Raw genomic sequence first — 22513 nt, forward strand, 5'->3', positions numbered from 1 at the left:
CAGGTTAAAAAAAAATATGGTCCTGTGTGTGTGTGTAATCTGAAAAGTTCTGTAACTGTTAAATAAATTGATAAATTTATTTTAATAAATAAATTAAAATCTCCCACCTAAAAACATAAACAAGACAAACAAGAAATAAATACAAATTTTTTAAAAAACAAAAAAAAAAGTTTGTGTTTTTACAGACAAGTTCCTCCAAACTTTTAGGAAACAGATCGCTTCAATTTTACATAAACCCTTTCAGAAAGTAGAAAAGGGAGAGTTTTCCATCTCACTCTGTGAGTTCTAATTACAAAGGGCAGACCCAAGTTTTGTGGAACCCGAAGTTTATTGAATCCAGGGGAACCCTCTGAAGAAAAATAACGGAAGTTTATACAATAATTTGAAATATGCATAAAAGTAAATACCTATTTTGAATGGAAAAAAGTCACAATAAATTACAAATTTTATAAAGCTAGCTGGCAAATATCAGAGTATAATGTAATTTAGAGAAATAGTATATAATTTTTATTAATCAGCTGTGTGAATTCTTTATAATAGCATTTTTTAGATTGTCTAAACTTTGATCATTTCTTCACATGACAACGACTCTGCATTTTCCTTTTCTATGACAAGGGTGGAAAGGCCATTCAGTCTTTATCCTCCTTTGCTGATTGAAAACATTTTGTGTTATTGATAATTTAGAAAGTTTTATCCCCCCAGCTCTATGACCTCTTGTTAGAATGTCATACATTTTAAGGATAGTTATTCAATTTTAGAAAACCGCTATTGAGTTTCATTTATGTGTGAGCTAGCTATGAGATCTGCAATACTTTTTCCCAGACCAGCGTCTGGTTTTGCAAATGTCATGCTTGTCTCTCCTACACTGCCCCAAGTTTCTGGTGACAGCTGTAGAAGATACGTTGATTAAACACTTTTACTCATGACAGGGTTAGGCAGGACAGTAAGAAGAAGCAGAGGTAACTTCAGAAACCCTAACTCTAACCCTAAACCCTAACCCTAACCCTAACCCCTTTTCCACTAGTGACAACTGAATGCTGCGTGGAAGGGGCTGCGGACACCCAGATATGTGCCACTACTAAAATAATTCCCAGCTCAACTTCTCCCTGAGCTGGGCTCTCAAAATGTCTGTAGTCACATCAATATTTCCCAGTGAGAGGCAGAGTGTGATGGGAGGAATTCAGAGTGGAAAGAACTGGTGAAAGAAAGAGTGGGGAGAGGCTACCTCTTCACTGCTTTGTTTATTTAAAATTTTAATCTATTGATTTAGTTTTTTATTTTAATTTTAATTTGAGTTGACATCTCACTCTGTTGCCCAGGCTGGAGTGCAGTGGCACACTCATGGCCACCCCAGCGTTGACCTGCCGGGCTTCAGTGATCCGTCTAATCAGGATTGATTTTTTAGAAATAGAATATCATTCTATTGTCCAGGCTGGAGTGCAGTGGGGCAATCATAGCTCACTGTAGCCTCGACCTCCTGGGCTCAAGGGATTCTCCCACCTCAGCCTCCCAAGTAGCTGAGACTCTACTGTGCACCACCACACTCAACTAATTTTTATATTTTTTGTAAAGACAGAGTCTTGCTATGTTGCCCAGACTCCAGACTGGTCTTGAACTCCTGGGTTCAAGCAACTCTCCCGCCTCAGCCTCTCAGAGTGCTGGGATTACAGGCACGAACCGTGCCTGACCAATTTATGTTAAAGTATCTTATATTTTAAAACTTTACAAATCTCAGGTGTGTATGATTTCTGCCCCACCCCTCACCCCTCCAGCGCCTTCTGGGTTTTAGAAAGGATTCCTGCGAGAGAGACCCTGAAGCCTTTGGAGATGGCATGAGGCAGAAAATTGAAGAACAGTATGAGAGAGGAAAGTTACAGGCCAAGCTCATTTGTGGGCATGACTGCAAAAGTCCTAAATAAAATATGAGCATGTGGAATGCAAAGATACCTTATATCATGATGGGTCTACCCCAATAATGCAAGAGTTGTTAACATTAGACAAATTCAGAAATGTCATCACCATATTCACATATTAAAATATCTTTGATAAAGTTCTAAAATTCGAATCCCACTGACAATAAAAATCTCTTATCAAAAGAGTAATAGTTTGTGGTTCATGCCTGTCATTCCAGCACTTTGGGAGGCAGAGGCGAGAGGCTTACCTGATCCCAGGGGTTCAAGGCCAGCCTGGGCAACTTGGCAAGACCTTGTCTCTACAATAAATAAAAAATATTAGCTGGGTGTGGTGGCGCATGCCTGTAGTCTCAGCTACTTGTAAGGCTGGGGCAGATGGATCACCATTCATGGCCACCATTCATGGCCAGCAGGTGGAGGCTGTGGGGTGGCCACGAATGTACCACTGCACTCCAGTCTGGTTGACAAGAGTAAGACTCCAACTCAAAAAAAAAAGTAATAGTTTGATATGTCTTCATGCTGTTTAAGAGCATTGCAGACCCAAAATGCCTGCACCAGATGATATTTCTTAAAGGTGAAATCAGGACTAAGACAAGAGTGCCTCTATCAAAATGAATGCTAATTATTTTCAATGTTTTACTGAAGGTCCTAGTGTAAAACAAGAAACATAAATAAAGGGTATAAGGATTCGAAAAGAAGGAAAATGATCACTATTTGTAGATGATATGGCTATCTATGTAAAAAGTAAAATCTACAGACAAACTATTAGCACTAATAAGAGTGTTTAGCAAGATAGCTGGATAAAAGAAATCAATGTACAAAAATCAATTACATTCTGTGATAGCAACAAATGGTGGGGGGAGATACCACTGGCAACAGTAGTAAAAAGTATAAGATAACTAGGAGCATATTTCATTAAAATATGTAAGATATATGTGGAGGAAATTATCAAAATGCTTTGAAAGACATGAAAGAAGACATAAATAAACAAACTGAGATATATTCATGGATAGAACATATCAAGAGATGTCTATCCTCTACAAACTAATCCATAGATCGATTGAATTCTCGTCAAAATCCCAACAGTTTGTTTTGTTTTTTTAGGATCTTGAGAAGATGGCTATACAATTTATATGAAAGAGCAAAGATGTCAGTAATTGAAAAAAGTAAGACGGGGTGAACTGTATCAGAGATCAAGATTTATTGAAAACTAGAGTAATGATAACATTGTATATTCTGTGAAGAATAAACAAATTGACCGAAAAAGAATAGAGAGTTCAGATATGACTCTTGAAATTTACAGAAGACCGCCATAAGGCGGGGTTGTGGCTGGGCCAGGACAATCGAAATCCACATGGAGAGAAAAAAGAAATTTGCACTCCAGTCTGGGCGACAGAGTGAGACTCCAACTCAAAAAAAAAAAAAAAAAAAAAAAGGAAGAAATTGATTCCTTCCTCACATGTACTCCCAAAGAAAATGTAGAATATCTTTATGACCTCAAGATGGTGAAGGGTTTCACACACAAGTGCAAAAAGCACTGAAAGACAAGCTGGGAGATGTGACCACATTGAAATCAGGAATTTCTGTTACCCAAAAGACACCATCAAGAGAATGAAAGTCACAACTGGGAGAGTTCTCTACAACACACACAGCCAGCAAAGGATTAGGATCCGGATGAGCACAGAAATCCTCAAACCCCAAGGAAAGGACAGACTTCACAGCAGAAAAATCAGCAAAGACATCAACTAAGACGTCAAAGAAGAGGAAACCAGAGAGTGACGCTCTTCAGTAGTCGGGTCGTGCTAGTTAAGAACCAGTGAGGTAATGTTCTATGCCCAGGAAGCGAGCAAATTTGGTGAAATCCCAGAATAGCAAGTGTAGGGGAGGGTCATTGGGAATGCTGCCTGAGGATGGGGAATGCTGCCTGAGGAGGGAGAGGCCCTTTGTAAAGCAACTTTTGTAAATTAACTTTATAGGTGTTTACAGCATGAGGCCAGTGGTTTACAAATATTTTCTGTGAGTCACAGTCAGAAATACATCTTCAGTCACCATCCAGTATACACACACAACGCAAGCATGCACCACACATGTGCACACATAATGCAAGCATACATTCACACAATGCAAACATGTACACATGCAATACAAGGTTGTACCACGTATACACACGTGCACACAGTGCAAGTATGCATCACACATACACAAGGGCACACATAATGCAAGCATACACACACAATGCAAGCATGCATCACATATACACGTGTGCATACAATGCAACATACACACACAATGCATATGTGCACACAATGCACACATGTACACACGTGCATGCACAAGGCAACTGTATACCACATATACACACATGCACGCACAACGCAAGTATGCACACACAAATATAAAGTAAACAGAAGCTTCAGAGAGCAGTACTGGCTCTCACTAGGAGATATCCACTCTCGAGTGTTCTTTTTCACGAAGAAAGCATGCCAGCAGGGCCCATGGATGCGAGGCATGGCCTCTCAATAGATCACGCCTCTGATTTTGGTGACTCCCGTGCACGTCTACCCAGCATCAAGTATGAGAAGATTCCCAAAAGCCTTGCTTGTAAGAGCCAAAAACTAGAGACAAGTGGGACGCTGGAGACAGAAGAACAGAAAAATAACTTGCAGCTTCCTCACACTTTGAAATATTATCCAGAAGTGAAAATGGAGGAGCCAGCCACACCTCACAGCGTATTCACACCTTAGGAACATCATATTGAGTGGCAAAAGCAAGCACAGAAGAACACACGCAGTGAGCTGCAACTTTTATAAAGCTCAAGAACAAGCACAGCTAAAAAACACACTGATTAGGAGGCACTTGTACCCTGGAAAAAGCAAGGAAAGGAGAAACACAAAACGAAGGAAGGAATGTATATGTGAGAGCACAAAGACACAGGCAAGGCTGTGGCTCTCAGGGTGAAAAGCAGGCTCACTGGGGTCCATCTTATATTGTACAGTTGACCTTGAACAACGAGAGGTTTAGGGGCACCAAACCTGTTCATAGTCAAAAACCTGTGGATGACTTGACTTCCTCAAAACTTAAACTACTAATGGCCCATTGTTGACCAGAAGTCTTACCACTAGCATAAACAGTCGGTTCACACATATCTTGTATATGTATCAATATACTGTATTCTTACAATGTGGTAAATTAGAGAAAAGAAAACGTGATTGAGAAAATCATAAGGGGTTGGGTGTGGTGGCTCACACCTGTAATCCCAGCACTTTGGGAGGCTGAGGCGGGAGGACTGCTTGAGACTAGGAGTTTGAGACCAGCCCAAGCAACAAAGCAAAACCCTGTCTGTACAAAAAATAGAAAAATTAACCAAGCGTGGTGGTATATGCCTGAAGTCCCAGCTACTTGGGAGGCTGAGGCAGGAGGATCTCTTGAGTCCAGGAGTTTGAGGCTGCAGTGAGCTATGATTGTGTCATTACACTACAGCCTGGGTCACACTGGGCCATGTCGTGTGCCCTGGCTGAGGTCCCACACTCCCTGGTATCCCTGGCACTGCCAGGGCCATCACTACAGTGGGAGCCTGGCCTCCCTGCCCTCTGCCAGCCTTGCGGGAGAAGCCAGACTCCGGCTGTGAGTCCACAGCTAGTGTGAACACGAGCACCTGGCCTCACCTCTCCAGGCTTCTGGAGCCCCGTCCTCAGCCTGGGCTCCTGCACCCTCAGCGCTGGTGTGAGGTTCGAGTGACAGAGGGGGCGGGCGGCTGAACACACACGGCCCTGCCATGTGAGGGCAACCTGATGCTCACTTTTTATGATTATTTTTATGTGCAGATGCGGGCGGGAACATTTCTATTCAGTGCTGCTTTCCCAAGGTTAATGAGTTCAGGCTGGCTTTCTGGGTCCTGAAGAGGGATTTGGGTGTGTGCAACCACTGCTTTTATTTACAATAACCCATGCTGGGCCGGCCCTGGGTCAGGCGTGGGAGACTCAAGAGGGACTGTCATGGCGGCCCCAGTGACAATCACTACATCCCAGGCAAACCATCCTGTGCAGTGGGTGTAACTGGGACACATACTGTGCTTCCCAGGTGTTGGAGCAGACTCTGCGTGCAGGGGCAGGGCTGGGGACAGGACTGTGGCCCAACAAGAAGCCGGGTGCTGCCCTCAGGTCGGCAGGAGAGACATTGTTCCAGTCATCTCACAGATACAAACACAATGACAAACCTTTCCTTTGAGAAAGCCCAGCCAGGGGTGGGACAGGTAGGGCTACCTGAGCTTGGGAGCCTAGGAAACTGACCAGGGAAAGTGACTGGTGAGAATAAGTTGCAGTATGGGGGACTGAACCACAGCAGGTGCAAAGGTCCCGAGGTGGCTGAGCTTGGTCTGCTGAGGAAGACACAAATCCTATGTGGCAGGAGGGTGTAGGGTGGATGGGCGGGGACTCCGAGGCTCGGGAGGGTGAGGGCAGCTTGGACTTTATCCCGAGCCCCCGGGGACCCTTGGGGGCTTACAAGCAGACTCGCTTACTTGAGGTCACACCGTGGGTGGGAGGCAGGACTCTGAGCAGCCTCTACTAATATATTCTCACATTAAAAGATTATTCTGGCCGGGCATGGTGGCTCATGGCTGTAATCCCAGCACTTTGGGAGGTGGAAGTGGGAGGACTGCTTGAGTCTAGGAGTTCGAGACCAGTCTGGGCAACCTAGTGAGATCTTGGCTCTACAAAAAAAAAAAAAGTAGCCAGGCATGGTGGCACATACCAGTAGTCCCAGCTGCTTTGGAGGCTGAGACAGAAGGAAATCACCTGAGCCAAGGAGGTTGAGGCTGTGGTAAGCCATGATTGTGCCACTGCCCTCCAGCCTGGGCAACAGATTGAGACCTCTGACTCAAAAAATAAAAATAAAAATACAAAAATGATCCCATGCAGGGAAGCAGAATTCCCTTTTCATACACCTCAATCATTCCTCTCTCTTCTCAGCAGCAACTGCTATTATCGGCTTGTGTGTTTTTCCAGATCTTTCTCTATGGAGGTATATATACAAATAAATGTCTAGGGGGATGGTGGCAGGTTGTTTTAAAAATAAAATTAAAATCGCTGTTACGGTGAAAAACCTGACTAATGAAAATTATGTTTCAAAATAGACCGAGGCATTCTTTGTGCTAAATATGGTGTTCTTTGTCTCATTTGCAATGGAAAAGTCCCTTGTTTTTAAAAAAAAATACATTATTAAGGGATCTTACAATATGAACCACATTTTCCAATTCAATAGCATATAAGGCCAGCCAAGCAAAGACAATAGGAACTAGCTTCAAAAGCGTCTTGCTCAATCATGAAATCTGTTCGGAGAGGCAGCTTTCTCAACTGAGCCGTGGGGTAGACTGGTCGTTCGCTGCTGCAAATTGAGGCTCCAAAATGAACCCCTTTGGTTACTGGGAACCTATGAAGGGTGTGTAAAAAAATGAAAAAATTAAAAAGGTTGTGTAAATGCATCTGCAAAGATTGCATTTCCTAATCAGCAAGGATATCCTTTCTTCGAGAGAGAGAAACAACAACAATCACAACAACAGCAACAACAACAACAAAAACAGGATTCTGTTAATAGCCTTGATTTTCCTGAAATGGACCTTGTCAAAAAGAAAGGACAGGGGCTGCCTGCCTGGGAACTGACGGGGGCACTCAACCTGGAGAGGGTGTTGAGGGGCCACAGGGCCGGGGAGGGGGGAGGTTGAGAGAGCCCGCCTGAACTGGCCGCCTGGGTTCTGTTTGGGCCTTAAGAGCTGCTGAATCCGCAGCTCTGGCCCCATCGCCTGGGCCTTCACCTGCAGTCTGCCTCCCTGGTTGCAGACCCTGAGCCAGAGCTGCTTCCAGAACATGCCTTCTTCCTCCTTTGTGCCAAAGCCCCTTGTCCTGGGAGACTCACCCTGCACCTGCCCTCCTAGGGGACGTCATCTCCAGACACTGGCCGTTGCTCTTGGCCCATGGAAGCCGTGGACAACTGCCTCCCATCTCTGTCTCCATTTTGGGGATCCATCTCTGTCTCATGTCCATCTGGGTGGCTGGTCCACTCTGTGGCTGCACAGCACTCTAACTTCCCATTTCATTTAATTAATGAGGACATGATGTTGGCTGCTGTGACCAAGACCCAAGGTAACAGTCATTACAGTGAGGTGGAAGTTATTTTCTCTTCTGCAGGAGAGTTGGGGCATATTAGATGGCTCTGCCCAGGCTCCTTTTGTCATGTGGCTCTGCCCTCCCTAAGGTGGAAACTTTGTCCACATGGTTTACAGTGTATCTGCATTTCCACCGAGGGAAGGAAAGCAGGGGCCACCTATCCTTCCTGCTGGCCTTGCTGTTGGGTACACCTAGCTGCAAGGGAGGCTGAGAAATGTTCTGCTGCCTCTGGATGGTCACATGCTAAAGATGGGGCTTCTGCAACAATGAGAGAGGAGGGGGAGTGGAAATCAGAGGGCCTGCAGCATCTCTTGTACCTCCCTTGATTGTCATGCCCATGGCGACGCCTGTCTCAGGAGGAGTCCTCAGTCTTTGATTTCTCAGTCTCTTACCCTGCCAGCCTTCTCATGCCATGATCTTTGCAATTTGGTCATGTCCGCATTTTGCAAGTGGGGAAGCCAAGGCCATCAACCTCCACGGCTCTCCTTCTCATCCACATCTTCACCATGACCACCCAGGCCCTCAGGGCATCCCATCCTTCCTCCACACCACACCTTTGACTGCCTCATGTGTGTTCTTGGAAGGTCCTTGGGAAATTCAAGGTCAACAAACTCACAGTGGAACCCATCCAACTGTCCCATCCATCCTGGCTACAGGAGCACTATCCACCAGGCCAACCCTTTCCCTAAGCCCCCCGTGAGCCAGTCACCAAGTCCAGGTGCTCTACTTCTCGTGGACTTTTCAAGCTGCCTACATCTCCCCAGCCCTCCAGCTCCTGCTCCCATCAGGTTTTGAGTGAAGCCATCAGTCCGGGCGGTCGCTGCCCCCGCCTCGCTGAGGCTGAGCATTCTGCCATGTACATCCCAGTGCTACACATGACACATCCACTGTAAAGATGAACCCCTGGGAACTCATCCTCGAGGCTAAGAACTAAGATATTTCCAATCCTTTCAAAGTCTCCTGTCCCCTCCCCAGAGGCAATGACGGTCCTAAATTTTGGACAAATCATTCTCTTGAGTGATTATGATGGACTATATTATATATAAGGTACACCTTTAAGTGTATTTCTTTGTGTTTGTTTTTAAGGACCTCTGTTGTTGGCTGAACTGTGTTCTCCCTGCATTCGTATGCTGAAGACTTAACTCCCAGTACCTTGAAGTGTGATTGCATTTTGGAGATAGGTTTAAAGAGGTGAGTAAGTTAAAATGAGGCCATTAGAGTGGGGCCTAATCCAGTATGACTGGTGTCCTTATGAGGAGAGGAAATTGGGACACAGAAAAACATCAGCAATGTACACTCACAGAGGAATGGCCTCTGAGGACACTGAGAGAAGACAGTCATCTACAAGCCAGGGAGAGAGGCCTTAGCAGAAACGAATCTGCTGACACCCTGATTTCAGAATTCCAGCTTCCAAGAACTGAGAGAGATTTGTGTTAAGCCAGTTGGTTCGTGGGACTTTGTTATCTATAACAAAGAAATCCAAAAAACAAATCCAATTCATCGACCAGTCCTGAGAGCTCTGCCTCCACACACATCTGGAAATGGTTCTGCCTCTCTCTATCCCTGCTTATGTGACCATGCCATCATCACCGCCTCCCACGGGTGCATTCTCCACTCTGCAACCAGAGAGCCCTTTGAACCAGAATACCTGCCACAGGCTCCCGAAGTCCTTAGACTTGACTCTAGTCTCCTGCCTGGCCTGCCCACCCCCACCCCTTGTCCCATCGTGGCTGTTTTGACTTGCTTTCTGTTAGTTCCTCTCACCCTAGATCTTTACAGGGCTGACTCCTTTTTGTCTTTTTGGACTGGGCTTCAATGACACGTTTTTGGAGAAGCCTTCTGGGGCAGCCTCCCCAGAAGCCCACCCTCCTGGGCACTCTTACACCACCCTTTCTTTTCTCCTTTCATAATGCTTATCACCACCAGCCATTTTCTCATATATTTATTTCTTTTCTAATCTGTCCTACCTCTGTCCTGCCCTACCAACTAGAATGCAAGCCCCATGAGGGACATGCCAGGCCCATTTTGTTCCCTGTTGTGTCCCTGGGATGTAGAACAGTGCCCAGGCACACAGTAGGCCCCCACTGAATGCTTGCTGAAGAGCTGAATATTTGAATGAAGAGACATTTCTGCTACTGAGTTGAAGTTACAGGAAGTTGTCTAAAAACATAGTAAAGACATGGGCTCATTCATTCAAGCTCTCCTAAATTAGAATTTGAAGTAGAGAGAGAAAGAAGTTTGTCTTTGTGCTTAAGTGGGATAAGAAAAGGAAAGAACTTTCTGAGCAAATTATCTATGTAAACAGGGAATATGTTTCACCCACTTAATAATGAAGTCCAGCAGCTCTGGTCTCAAATATTCTTAGAAGCTCTTTAGCAATAAATATGCAAATTCCAAGTGATCCTTTGTTCTTGTTAACTTGCTTACAAGGATTCTGGAGACTGAGGGTCTCAACTTCTCTTCCCTGGGTTTCTGTCAGTAGCAATAATGAATGACCTGATTGGAAACCAGACATGGTTCTTTACGTGTGTCCTGAAACTTGGACTTCTTTGGAAGTCAAACTGCCCCGATCATCATCAGAAGCAGAATGGCACTGAATTTTCTCAAGCCAGCGTGTACAGTTTAGGGTGGGGTTTACTGGCAAAATGCAGCTAGTCACAGAGATGGTTATTGCCATCTCTGAGATGTCTATTGTTACCTTAATGTGACTTCCTACAAGAGGCAGATGAAAATACAAAAGTATTGTTAAGACTGTAGGAGAAATATCAAACTAGACATCAATTGCTGTAAAAGCCCAGGCACTCTCTTACTTACTGGCAAGTTGATCTTAATTTCAGCAACTGTGGGTTGCTGTTAAGGAAATCGGAGCCCATCAGAATTTGGTTAAAGCTGGTGGGCCAAACAGTAGACTTAAGTTTCAAACTATCTAGAAACCACATCCAACCACCAAAAACACATGTTAAAACAACTCTAATTGTACATTTCAAAGAGTGAGTAATTTTGTTTAACTGTGGTCACTAGTAATTTCAAGCTAAATGCATCCATGTTTTGTACTCTGTTATTTACCCATACTTTTGGAAGAGAGTGAGGTTGGGCCTAAGCTATTGCTTTTCTTCCTTTTTTCTTTATGATTTCATATTGAAGATTGGGGAGGGCAACCCAGATTGTTTTAATGCACATTGAGCCCTGGGAGAAGCTAATAATGGGGGTGTGAGGCACGAACACTATTTAGCTAACAGCTCGGAGAGCATGGTCTCAAAATAAACTTTGTAGGTATATTGGCTAGATGCTTTGGTTTGAAGCAATAGAAGCCACATTTGACTCATGTAAGCTACAAAGGGATTACTTGGAAGGGCATAGGTGCTCACTGAGCCATGGGACACTCTGGGAGCACAATTGGTGGAAATTAACACACAGTTTCTCTAGGACATCCCTGTGGGCATGAATACGTTTAGCTTCTTGCCACTGTACTCAAGATTCAAGGACCTAGAGCAAGCATCCCAAAGGCCCAGCACCTTGATTGGCAAGCCCTCCAGAAGAGGAATCAAGGAGGGGGGTTCTGCTGCAGTAAAAGAAAAAGAAACGAAACCCAAGCAGGCAAGACCAGCACTTTTTTCACTGCAGTTTTGTTTCAAGCACAGTAGAGCTTGAGATGGGGAGGAGGAGTGAGAGCAGGGATTCCTCAGGGCAAAGGCTTCACTGCTAATGATACCAGCAAGTAGCACAATGCATCTCCCTGTCTGTGGTGAAGGACCCGACCTTCCCTGTTCTTCTCTGTCATAGGCAGTGCATCTCCTCGCCACCAGGATGACCATGTGGAGAGACTGTACCATCTCAGGTCCACCAAGGACCAGTGAGCCCCAGGCTTATTGGGTCTCTCACATGCTCTAAATAGTTCTGGAATAACTAAGAGCCCAATGGGCGATGGTCATCCCAGTCTTCTGCTTCTTCAGAAGCATCCTAGCCCTGAGGTGTTCACTTCCGCAGGTGTGAAATGGGAATAACAGCAGTATCTAAATCACAAGACAGTTGTGAAGAAATAACATAATGTTCCTACAGCGCTTAATGAGAGCAAGTGCCCAGTGGATGTTAGGTATTGCCAATGTTGATACACTCACAGCTACAGTCTGGCCTCAGTCGCCCTACTAGGACTCCAGTTCAAGGTCGGAAGCCCTGTCCACCAGATTGAGGATAGGACACCTTTGGCATCCCCCTTTCACCATAGCAGGGAGGGCACAGGGCCCTATCTAAACATGTTTTGGGCTCTGCTATTCCCCAAATCAGCCCCCAGGAACTCCAGTCTGCCTAAAAGCCTCCCTACTGCCCAGGACTCCCCAGTTCTGTGGATGGTCCCACTCCTGACACCAGGACCCAGCCCTACAGCCAGGTCAGATTTAATTTCTCTAACCTCAGCCTTCATCACATCTCTAACCAGCCTATTTAGCTGAAGTCCTAGCAAACCCAGGAGGCTGCAAAACTTGGAGATTGCAAACCCAACCCTTTTACTTGGAATCCCCAACCTCACATGGAACTGATCCTGTGGGAAATACAGGGAAAAAAGGCCATAAAGAGAGCAATCACCCATAATCTCACCTCCCAGAGACAACCACTCACTTAGTATGTTTTCTTCTATTTAAAAAAAAAGAATCCCCCCCATGAAAACATAATTGTGATAAACATATTACATTGTGTTTCTTGTTCTGTTATAAATATCTCCCCATGCCATTCATATTTTGTGAATGTATAATTTTTTGTGTGTGCATAATTCCTTCAGAATTTATTTGTCACTGCCTATTGTTGGGTATTTAATTTTGGCCTCCTGGTCTCCCTCCCCTTTCTGAGTCCTTGGCTATGGTTTGGTCCTGTGCCATCCACTTCTTTCAGCTATTGAATGATCATATTACTTCTCAAATTCCCACTTCCCAGAAACACCCAGTGCCATTCCATCCACTAGAATAGGCCTGTTGGATATAACACTTGATGTAATGGGCACAGTTGTGCCCTCCCAAAAGATATTTACTTATTTTTAAATTTTGAGTTGGAGTCTCACTCTATTGCCCAGGCTGGAGAGTAGTGGCACGCTCACAGCCACTGCAGCCTCGACCTGTTGGGCTCAGGTGATCCTTTCACCTCAGCTTTCCAAGTAACAGGAACCAGAGGTGAGCACCGCCATACCTGGTTAATTTTCTTTTGATTTATTGTAAATATGAGGTCTTGCCAAGTTGCTCAAGCTGGTCTCGAACCCCTGGGCTCAGGCAATCCTCTCACTTCTGCCTCCCAAAGTGCTAGGATTATAGACATGAGCCACTGCACCTGGCCCCAAAAGATATTCTGAAGTCCTAACTCCCAGTACCTCAGAGTGGGCCCTTATTTTGAAGTAAGGTCATTGGTTAAGATGAGGTCATACTAGAATTGGGTGGGCCCTAAATTCAATATGACTGATGCTCTTATAAGAAGGGGAGATGAGATACAGTGACAGAAACACAGGAAGGAGAGGTCCACATGATGACAGAGGTAGAGACTGGAGAGATGGAACACCAAGGAATGCCAAGGACTACCCACAAACACCAGAAGCTAGATGAGGTAAAGTAAGAGTCTCCCCTAGTTTGCAGAGAAAGCATGGCCTCCCTGATACCTTGATTTTGGATTTCTGGCCCCTAGAACTATGAGACAATACATTTCTGTTGTTCTAAGCCACCCAGTGTGTGACACTTTGTTATGGCAGCCCTAGGAAAGGAACACAAACTTTCTAAGTCCCCACTTCTCAGAAACACCTTGGACCATTCCACCCCCAACTCCCCAAGTGGGCCCTTTGGATACGTCACTAGGCAAAGGTAGCCTGAGTCTGCGAGTCCACTGTACCTTTAGAAGTAGGAATTCCCCTTCCCTTACTCTCCACCCCCATCTTCCTCTAACCAGTTCAGCCACCATTTCTGTCCCTTTCTCCCCAGCCATGCTCCTGATGTCCCAGAATGCCTTGCAACCACCTGGAAGAAGCAGCATAGCTTGGTCCCAAGGTTGGAACCTTCAGGGCATTGTCCTGTCACCTTTGTAAATGACATGAGGACATCTGAGCACTCACTTTATGCCCGGCACTGCAATGAGCTTTTCACATGGACAGTATCACTTATCATAGTGGCCCCATGGGGTAGATGTTATTTTGCAAAGGCCCGGAAGGATTTAGTGGTTAGCACGTCAGGGGAACAGCTGGAATTTGAACCTGCATAGTTGAGTTCCAGAGCCCTGCCACCCTGGAGTCTTTGCAGATGGACAATTAGGATCATCCTCTCTTAAACAACTCTCTGATTAACATTTAATTGGGGATTTCAAAGACAGTTCTTGCTAGCATGTCTGTGGTCTCCCTGCTGCAATCTTCCCCATTAAGCCATGCTATGAAAACAGTCAGCCCAGATGCCTCAGAGCACACGTGTCTCCTGGTGCCCAGAATTTGCTTTAAATCATGGCTCTTTCCAACAGTCAGCAGGGCAGGTTGGTGCCTGCTGGAACTTGGAGCTGAACCTTCACCAGAAGGGGTGGCCAAGGCATGAAGCTTGGTGGCCCACAAGGCTAGGCCGCTGGGCTTGCTGGCTGGATGACTCCAGCATGTGGCCTCTTCTTCCTCTTCTGCAAAATGGCGTCTATTGCATGGAGAGGTTGTAAGGATCCAATGAGGTCACATGTACAACACACTTAGCACAGTGCTTGAACTCTTTTTTTCTCTGAGAAAAGTCGGTCTCCCTCCCTCTCCCTGTTACCCTCTCTTTCCCTGTCCCCTGCCCACTGACTCCCATTAGAAGGTGGTCATTTAGGGTAGGAATATCTGATCATCTATTCTTCCCTCTGGGGAAAATGCACGCTTGTTAATAGTCCATGTACCGCCATGTAGGTTTCTGCGGAGTGAAGGTGAAGCAGCAAATTCTCTTCCAGGAAACTTGGGTGAACAAACAGCAAGCTGGGGGGAAAAAAACTGCAACATGTACAGGAGACAGCTACTTTTCTGTATGTAAACATCACTTACAAATCAATAAGAAAAAAGATGTAGAAAATTCAATACAGGGATAAGCAGAAGATATGACCAGGCAGTTCACTGGAAAAGCAATACAAGAACTCTGTAAAATATAAACAGATGCTTCTCTTTGCTCATAATTATAGGAATGCAAATCAAAACAACCACGCATTGCTGTTGGCAAGATTTCTAAAAAATAATAATAGTGAGGGTTGGTGAGGAAGTAAGAACTGTACTCTCAGAGGCCATCTGTGGAGAAAGGCTAGTGAGAAAAAGTAACACACACACTTCGCCAGGCATTTATGCTAAAATGTGCAGGTGAAGGGGGAGGCTGGCAGCAGGGAACAGTGTTGCCAGCAGAAAGAACTGCATTTGTGCATGCATGAAGGCTGTGATAGGAAGGCATGTGGTCTCATGGACAAATTGACAGGTTGCACCATGGTGGCACCCTGGGCTTCCTGTCTGGTGGCCACCATCCTCTCTGAGGAGCAGGAGAGCTTGTGTGAGTGGGTGGAGACAAGGGTCACTCAGGGGTGGAGGAGTACAGGGAGTGGAAACAGCAGACAAGGTGAACGCGAGGGTCTGGCTGAGACTGAGTCCCAAATGAGGAGACCCAAAAACCCAGGATTATTTTTAGGAGAGTGAGTCCTCTGTAGTACAGGCTTCCCTCACTAAGTAAGTGTTCTAGGAACCCATCGGCATTAGTGCGTGAGCTGGCGTGGTGTGAGAGGCTGTGTTCGGCTTAAGTGAATTTTTTTTTGGAGATTCTTTCAATGTTTTGCCCATTTCATGACGAGTGATTTACGAGTGCATCTGCCCACAATGTGCTGAATGTTCAGCAGTTTTGGCATGACCCCTGTGCCCCACCCTCCCTATTCACCCGATCTCGTCCTGGAGACTTTTGTTTGTTTGTTTCTCTGGAAGGAAAACGTCCTCAAAAGGAAGAGGTGAGTCGATGTAGACCTTAGGGAGGGCCTCTCAGAGGAGGTTCCATCTGAGAAGATACCTGAATGACAAGAAGGAGCAGGAAGAGCATTCCAGGCAGAGGGAAAGGAGAGGGGGCAGCCCTGGCACGTGGAGGGGTGGCCAGGTGGCCACTCAGGTAGCTGAAGCTGAGAGAGCAAGTGAACAGGGCCAGGTTGGGTAGGGCTTTGTGGGCATCCAAGGCCTCTGGACTTTCTTCAGGGGATACTCTCATTCCTCCTGTTTCCCAGATGACAAGACTGAGGTCAACACCATGAGATAAGGGGCACACATGGTCCCTCCAGCCTCGCCTGCCAAAGAGTCTCAGATTTATGAACGAGTCTTAGCCACACCCCTGTCTAGCTGTTTGGGGGCACATCACAGAACTCTGAACCTCAGTTTCTTCATCTGTCAGGTGGGAGTGATAATCTCTACCTTCTAGGGATGCTGTAAGATAAGGATTGTTATCAACATGTTTCAAAGGCCACTGTAAGTCCCAGGGTATGCTCGGGCCTGGTGGGACACAGCAAAGGATTAGCAAGTGTAGTCTCTTACCACCACCGTTAAATCACTGGGCACTGAACCCGGGGGAAAGGGCATGTGAGGGACCAAAGCAACAGTCGACAGCATGTGTGCTGCCTTAGAATTAGACTCTTGCAGGGCTGGAAGCAAGGCCAGGCCAACTCCTAGTTGACACTACTCACCACCTATCTGGCCTGTTCTTGGTTGCCTCCAGTGATGGGGAGTTCACTCCTCCCAGAGGCATCCTATTCCTCCCTCCCCTGCTTTGATCCTTCTGTGGACCCTCCTTGGCCCTTGACATAAGGTTCAACTCCCCATGACGTCAGGATCTGGCCCCTACTGACGTCCTCCACTCCTCGGCCCTCACTCCTCGCCTTCCACCAGTTTCTTGAACACATCACTGGTTTCTTCTGCCTCAGGACTTTGCACACACTAGTCCTTCTACCTGGATGCTCCTTCCCTCCTCATCCAGGTAACTCCTACTCTCTTGTCAAGTTCCAGTTCACATATCACTTTTCCAGGGAGGCCTTCCTCCCATCCCAGACTAGATACCTGCAGTTTTCTTTTCTTTTCCCTGTCTCCCGCCTTCCCTCTCTCTTCCTTTTTCTTTCTCTTTCCCCCTCCCTCCTTTCTTTTCTTTCTTTCCTTTCCCTTCCCTTCCCCTTCCTCCCTTCCTTCCTTCCTTCCTCCCTCCCTCTCTCCCTCCTCCCTCCCTCCCTTCCTTCTTTCTTTCAAGATAGAGTCTGGCTCTGTGGCCCAGGCTGGAATGCAGTGGTACCATCATAGCTCACTGCAGCCACAAACTCCTGGACTCAAGTGGTCTTCCTATGAAGTCTCACTGCCTAGGCTGGTCTTGTACTCTTGGCCTCAAGTGATCCTCTCGCCTTGGCCTCCCAAAGTGCTAGATTACAAGTGTGAGCCACCACGCCTGGCCTGATTTTTCTTTAAGAGATGAGGTCTCACTATGTTTCCCAGACTGGTCTTGTACTCTTGGCCTCAAGTGATCCTCCTGCCTTGGCCTAGTGTTGGGATTACACGTGTGAGCCACCGCACCTGGCCTGAACCTGCTTTGTATAATACTCCTTGCTCTTGTAACTAATTACTTTTGTAAGATTTAATTGCCCTATTTGAGTTCAATTTCCATGGAGGCAGGAGCTGTCTGAGATGTCTATCTTGAGCACCTCACATCAGTGAGCATCGCATACACAGTAGGGCACCCAGTACACATTCGCTGAACTGAGGCTCCATCAGGCACCTCTCTGGGGGACAATTCTTCCTTTGCTCAACCTCCTCTTAGCCTAACAGTGAGAGCTGCCATCATTCCCATTTTACAGATAGGGAAACTGAGGGCAGCAATACCCACTGTGGGTCTGGGTGATTACAGGAGACAGCACACAAGGACCCTATAGAACTTAAGGGTGCACTAAACAGGAACACTGATTGATTTTGTTGCTGTGGTCACTGTCATCACAATACTTAAGTGTCCTTGTGGGTACACAGAAGACAGAGTGGGAAGAAAATATGGCACACACCAAAAGGAGAGGTACATTTGGTGACTCGCCCTAGTTCGAGCTGAAGTGGCAACTTGCTGCCAGCAAGGAGCCCGCCTCTTTCTCCTCCAGGTTTGGGGAGTTTAATGCAGGGTGTGCACAGCGGGTCACCAGTGTCATACCACCTTGCTCAACCCTTCCAGCACTCCAACTATCACCATTCCCAACTCATCGATGTTGACACAGGCCCAGGAGGCTGCATGAGCTCAGGTGACAGAAAAAGAAGGTGACGAAGCCAGGGGGTGGGGGACACAGGTCTGTCTAATTCCACAGAGGCTGTGCTCCAGCTGCCTGCAGCACACACAGCATGTTGGATGGGGCCAAGTCCAGTCACTTCCCAGTCACTTCCCTGGGCACCCAGGCAGAGCTCCCAGGCAGACATGAGTCCCGTCTCTACCACCCATCTCAGTGCCCACGGAATAACTGGTTGCCTTTGATGTTCTTGGGGACAAGGTTTTCAATGTGCCATCTTCACTCTGGCCCCTTAGCTGTGCATCTCACTTTCCAAGTCCAAGACAGTTTCTTGCAACAGAGTCTTTTTTTTTTTTTTTTTTTGAGTTGAGGTCTCAGTCTGTCACCCAGGCTGGAATGCAGTGGCATGGTCACGGCTCACCACAGCCTCAACCTCCTGGGTTCAGGAGATCCTTCTGCCTCAGCCCTCCTCCCCACCCCCAAGCAGCTGGGACTATAGATGTGTGTCACCACACCTGGCTAATTTTTTATTTTTTATTTTTTTGTAGAGACAAAGACTTGCTATGTTGCTCAGGTTGGTCTTGAACTCTTGGGCTCAAGCAATCCTCCCGCCTCAGCCTTCCTAAATGCTGGGATTATAGGCATGAGCCCCCATTCCCAGTCAAAAAATCTTTTGGAAACTATCTGAAAATCCAAGAGACAAGTGCTGGCTTTGCACAGAAGGTTCCCGAAAGCCAGGATTGTTTAAGGGATGATCATACCAAACCCCTGGCCACACTCACAGTCATCCCCTGTGCCAATTTCAGAATTTACTTCCTTCCCAGAGTCAAGATCAGACTGATTCTACTGGCCTCTCTGCCTTTTTGCATTGGGCCATTGCCCTTCATTTTCTGGACTGACTGGGGTGGTGAACCACTGCATCTCGGAAGTTTTATCAGGGACTCTTTCTGGCTGAAAGCTTTCATTAGCGTAGTTAACTTCCAATACGTGGCACAAATGTTTCCCCGTGTGGAGCTTCTAACTGGTTTGCTATCCAGATGGTTTTGAAATCAAGGAAGCTGCTGTATTTGCCTTGAGCTGGTTATTCTGAATTTAGAGATTACAGCCTCAATCAGAAGATAACTGAAACAGCTGGCCAGGATGATTTGCCTTCGAAGAGCGCCTCGTGGCTCGACCAGAGGGGGTTTCCGGTGATAATTCTCTTCATTTTAAACAACTAGTAGGATTCCCGGAGGTCTCTATTCACCTTGATTTCTGGATGAGTGGATTTAAGTTAATTTCCTTCCTTGTTTTCATTTGGCGGTTTGAAACCCAGCTCTACATCAACAACTAATTGATTATGGAATAGCCTGTGATTTTGCCCTAGTTCATCTGTCTCTAAATGATAACTTGTCACCATGAGGTACAGGGCTAGAGATAAAAGCAAAACTTAAATTAGAAAAAAGAAATACAAGTGTGAAAAAAAGAAGTCATGGTTTCTCCTTTTCCCCTCCAGCACAAACTGTTGAGTAAGGAGATTTCTGAAAGCCAGAAATGGCTGTGGAGCGAACCCAAGCCGGCAGCTGGGGCACTGGCACAGACACATCTGGTGTTCCAGGGTTTGGAGGGAGGTTGGCTGCAGTGGTAACTGTGTGTACCGCAGCCCAGCTCCTGTGGGCCACCACGAGGACTTTTTCAAGTACAAGAGGGAAGGAGAACAGATGAGAAAAATTCAATGTCCAAATTAGAAACTCCCAAAGCGATGTTGTTTTTCTTGGGGTTCCACTGTGTCTGTAACTTCCTGATTGTTCAGTGTAAAAACAACAAAATCCATCCAGCCCAGTCATTTTGACAGATTCAGCTGAAAAGCCACCAGTTGGGTTTGATCTAGCCCTGGCAGTAGTTCTTAGCCAGGGGCAATGTTGTCCCTAGGGAACATTTGGCGATGTCTGGGGACATTTTTGGTCGTCATGACTGGGAGAAGACACTACTGGCATCTGGTAGGGAGGGGCCAGGGATGCTGTCGGACACCCCCAAATGCACAGGACAACCCCCTTCCACTAACAAAGAATCATTGAGGTCCACATATCAACAGTGGCTAGGGTGAGACCCCCGTGGCGTGCGTGTGCACAATCTGAATTCCCTTGCTGGGGTGGTTGGTGCACCATGATATATAAGGTTTCTGGAACCCGGAGACATAAAGTTCAGGCATGCCTCGGCTCAGGTACCTAAATTATGTAAGAAGCTGAAGGATTAATTGGGTTCTGTTTCCTTTCACTAAAGCAGAAGGATCTCGTCATCTGGTGATGCAGCCAGTGGAAAAGAGGACTTTTGAAAAAAGCGTTCAATGGAAAATGGTGCCCTGCGTAGAGCCAGAGCTGTGAGGGCCACCTGAACGGAGTTGTCTGGGTTGAAACCGAGGGCCGGTGTACCCCAGAATGGGCTCCCGCACTTGTGCCAGTCCCACTGCGTGCTCTTGGCTTCTCTGCTGTGGAATCTGACTTGCTGTGGCAAAAGGTCACCAAGGAGCTGAGCAGCAGGACTCCCCAGGAACAACCGGCGATGCTAAACTTGCAGTGATTTTATTGGCATGACGAGAAGCTCGGGGCTGCCAAAGACAACAGCCCTGTGCTGTGACTGAGACTGTAGGTCCTGGGGTGATGTGTCCCGCTGCTCTTGACCGTCCCATTCCCACTGAATGGAACAGCCCAGGGAGGAGGCAGAGGAGACCAGGCAGATGCATGGTTCCCAGCCTCTCGCTCTCAACACGTGGCCCAGGTGTGCCCTCAGCTGTCCCCCTCGCCACCCTATCTTGTCCTAATGTTCCCTGCCCTTTCTAAGGAACCAGCAGGGCTGTCTTGGCCTGTGTTCGCGCTGATGAGGGCCTCTGCAGCTGAGGATAGCTGTGTGACCTCTCACTTGCAACCAGCAGGGAAAGGAGCCCCTTGATGGATGTCCCCTTGGATGAACATGTCTGTAAGTCTTCAGATGGCGAGCGCACTCCTTCCTTGACCTTCTCCCAGACCCCTCTTGTCTCTTCTCAAAATATCTTGCTTAGAAATTTGGAGCCCGGAAGGAAAGACCCTGAAGGAAGAGCCTCCGTAGGCAAACGTTGGCTTTGGATCTGAGAGTGCCCTGTGGGGCCATGGTGGTGACCCCATCGCTGTGGGACACTCGGCTGCTGCCCACAGGACACTCCGTCAGTGCCAGGCAGTGAGCGAAGCAACCCCCTGCAGCCCCCTTGATCCTCACAATCATCCTAGCCAGAGTGGGGCTTCTGTGAGCCCATTTGACAGATGAGCAAGCTGAGGCTGAGAGAGCTGGTGGACGTGCTTGCCCGAGGCCATACATGTTGATCTGCAGCTGGTCTGGGCTTCCCAGCCAGATGGTCTCACTCCAGGGCCAGAATCCTTAGCCCCTGACAAGGCGGAAGAGCTTGGGGATGAGCCAGGGCCGGGCACACTTCAGTGATTGTGGTTGTTGTCATTTCTGCCAGTGGTGACTGGGCCCCCATCATGGCCCACCCAAGTCAGTTGGCATTGGTAGAGTTTTGTCCAGCCCCCACCCCTACCCCAAAGAGCAATGGGAGAGAAGGCACCATCTCCTCTGCCAGGGGCTCCTTGGCCTCGTTTGTCAGCCGCTGGGCACCAGCTTGGGCCCAGGGTCACTGCACTCTCCCTAATGTCATCTCTACCCTGCTGTGGGACACAGCCTTGAGTGCAAACAGGCCCAGGATCCACGGGCAAGACCAACAAACCCCAGTAGCCTTGGTCCCAGCATTCACCTAGCCACGGAGGTCTCAGTGGGCTGGGATCCTCCTGCATCTTCCTAGAGACCCTGCCCTACAGGAGTCGGCCAAGGGGCGGCTCTGGGTCCTGAGGCCGGGCCCCGACGGGCGCCGAATGGAGGGGCGCCCGCGTGGAGCCGCAATGCGACTCCCTCCCGCAGAACCCAGAAGGATCCGAGGCCGGCAGGTGCGGGCCAGGTAAGGCTGGAGTGCGGCGCTCAGGGCACAGTATCACAAAGGCCCTTGGAGACCTTGGACGGCGAGCTCCCTCCCGTGCGATCTCAGCCGGCGAGCCCGGGGAGGGTGGCACCTACCTCCCAGAAGCACCAGGACGCAGGCGTAGGGGAGCATGGCCGCGGGCATCCCGTCGGGGCTGGCAGGGCGGCCCGCGGGGCGCGGCCACAGGGCGCAGAGGGAGGCGCGGGCGCGGGGCTCTC

The 22513-nt window shown here is 47.5% G+C and overlaps 1 protein-coding gene across 1 annotated transcript in view; it reads right to left on the reverse strand.

Annotated features, from left to right (window-relative positions):
• Positions 1 to 22507, reverse strand: part of APCDD1L (APC down-regulated 1 like) — a 51069-nt gene extending 28562 nt beyond the window's left edge. Inside the window, exon 1 of the mRNA XM_021706964.1 lies at positions 22391 to 22507. Within this exon, the coding sequence (XP_021562639.1) occupies positions 22391 to 22439 (49 nt within the window). The 5' untranslated portion in view covers positions 22440 to 22507. The remainder of the gene's footprint in view (positions 1 to 22390) is intronic.
• Between the last annotated feature and the right edge of the window lie 6 nt (positions 22508 to 22513).

This window comes from Carlito syrichta, unplaced genomic scaffold (assembly GCF_000164805.1).
Source record: "Carlito syrichta isolate Samal-C Ts95f unplaced genomic scaffold, Tarsius_syrichta-2.0.1 Scaffold316251, whole genome shotgun sequence".
NCBI lineage: Eukaryota > Metazoa > Chordata > Mammalia > Primates > Tarsiidae > Carlito > Carlito syrichta.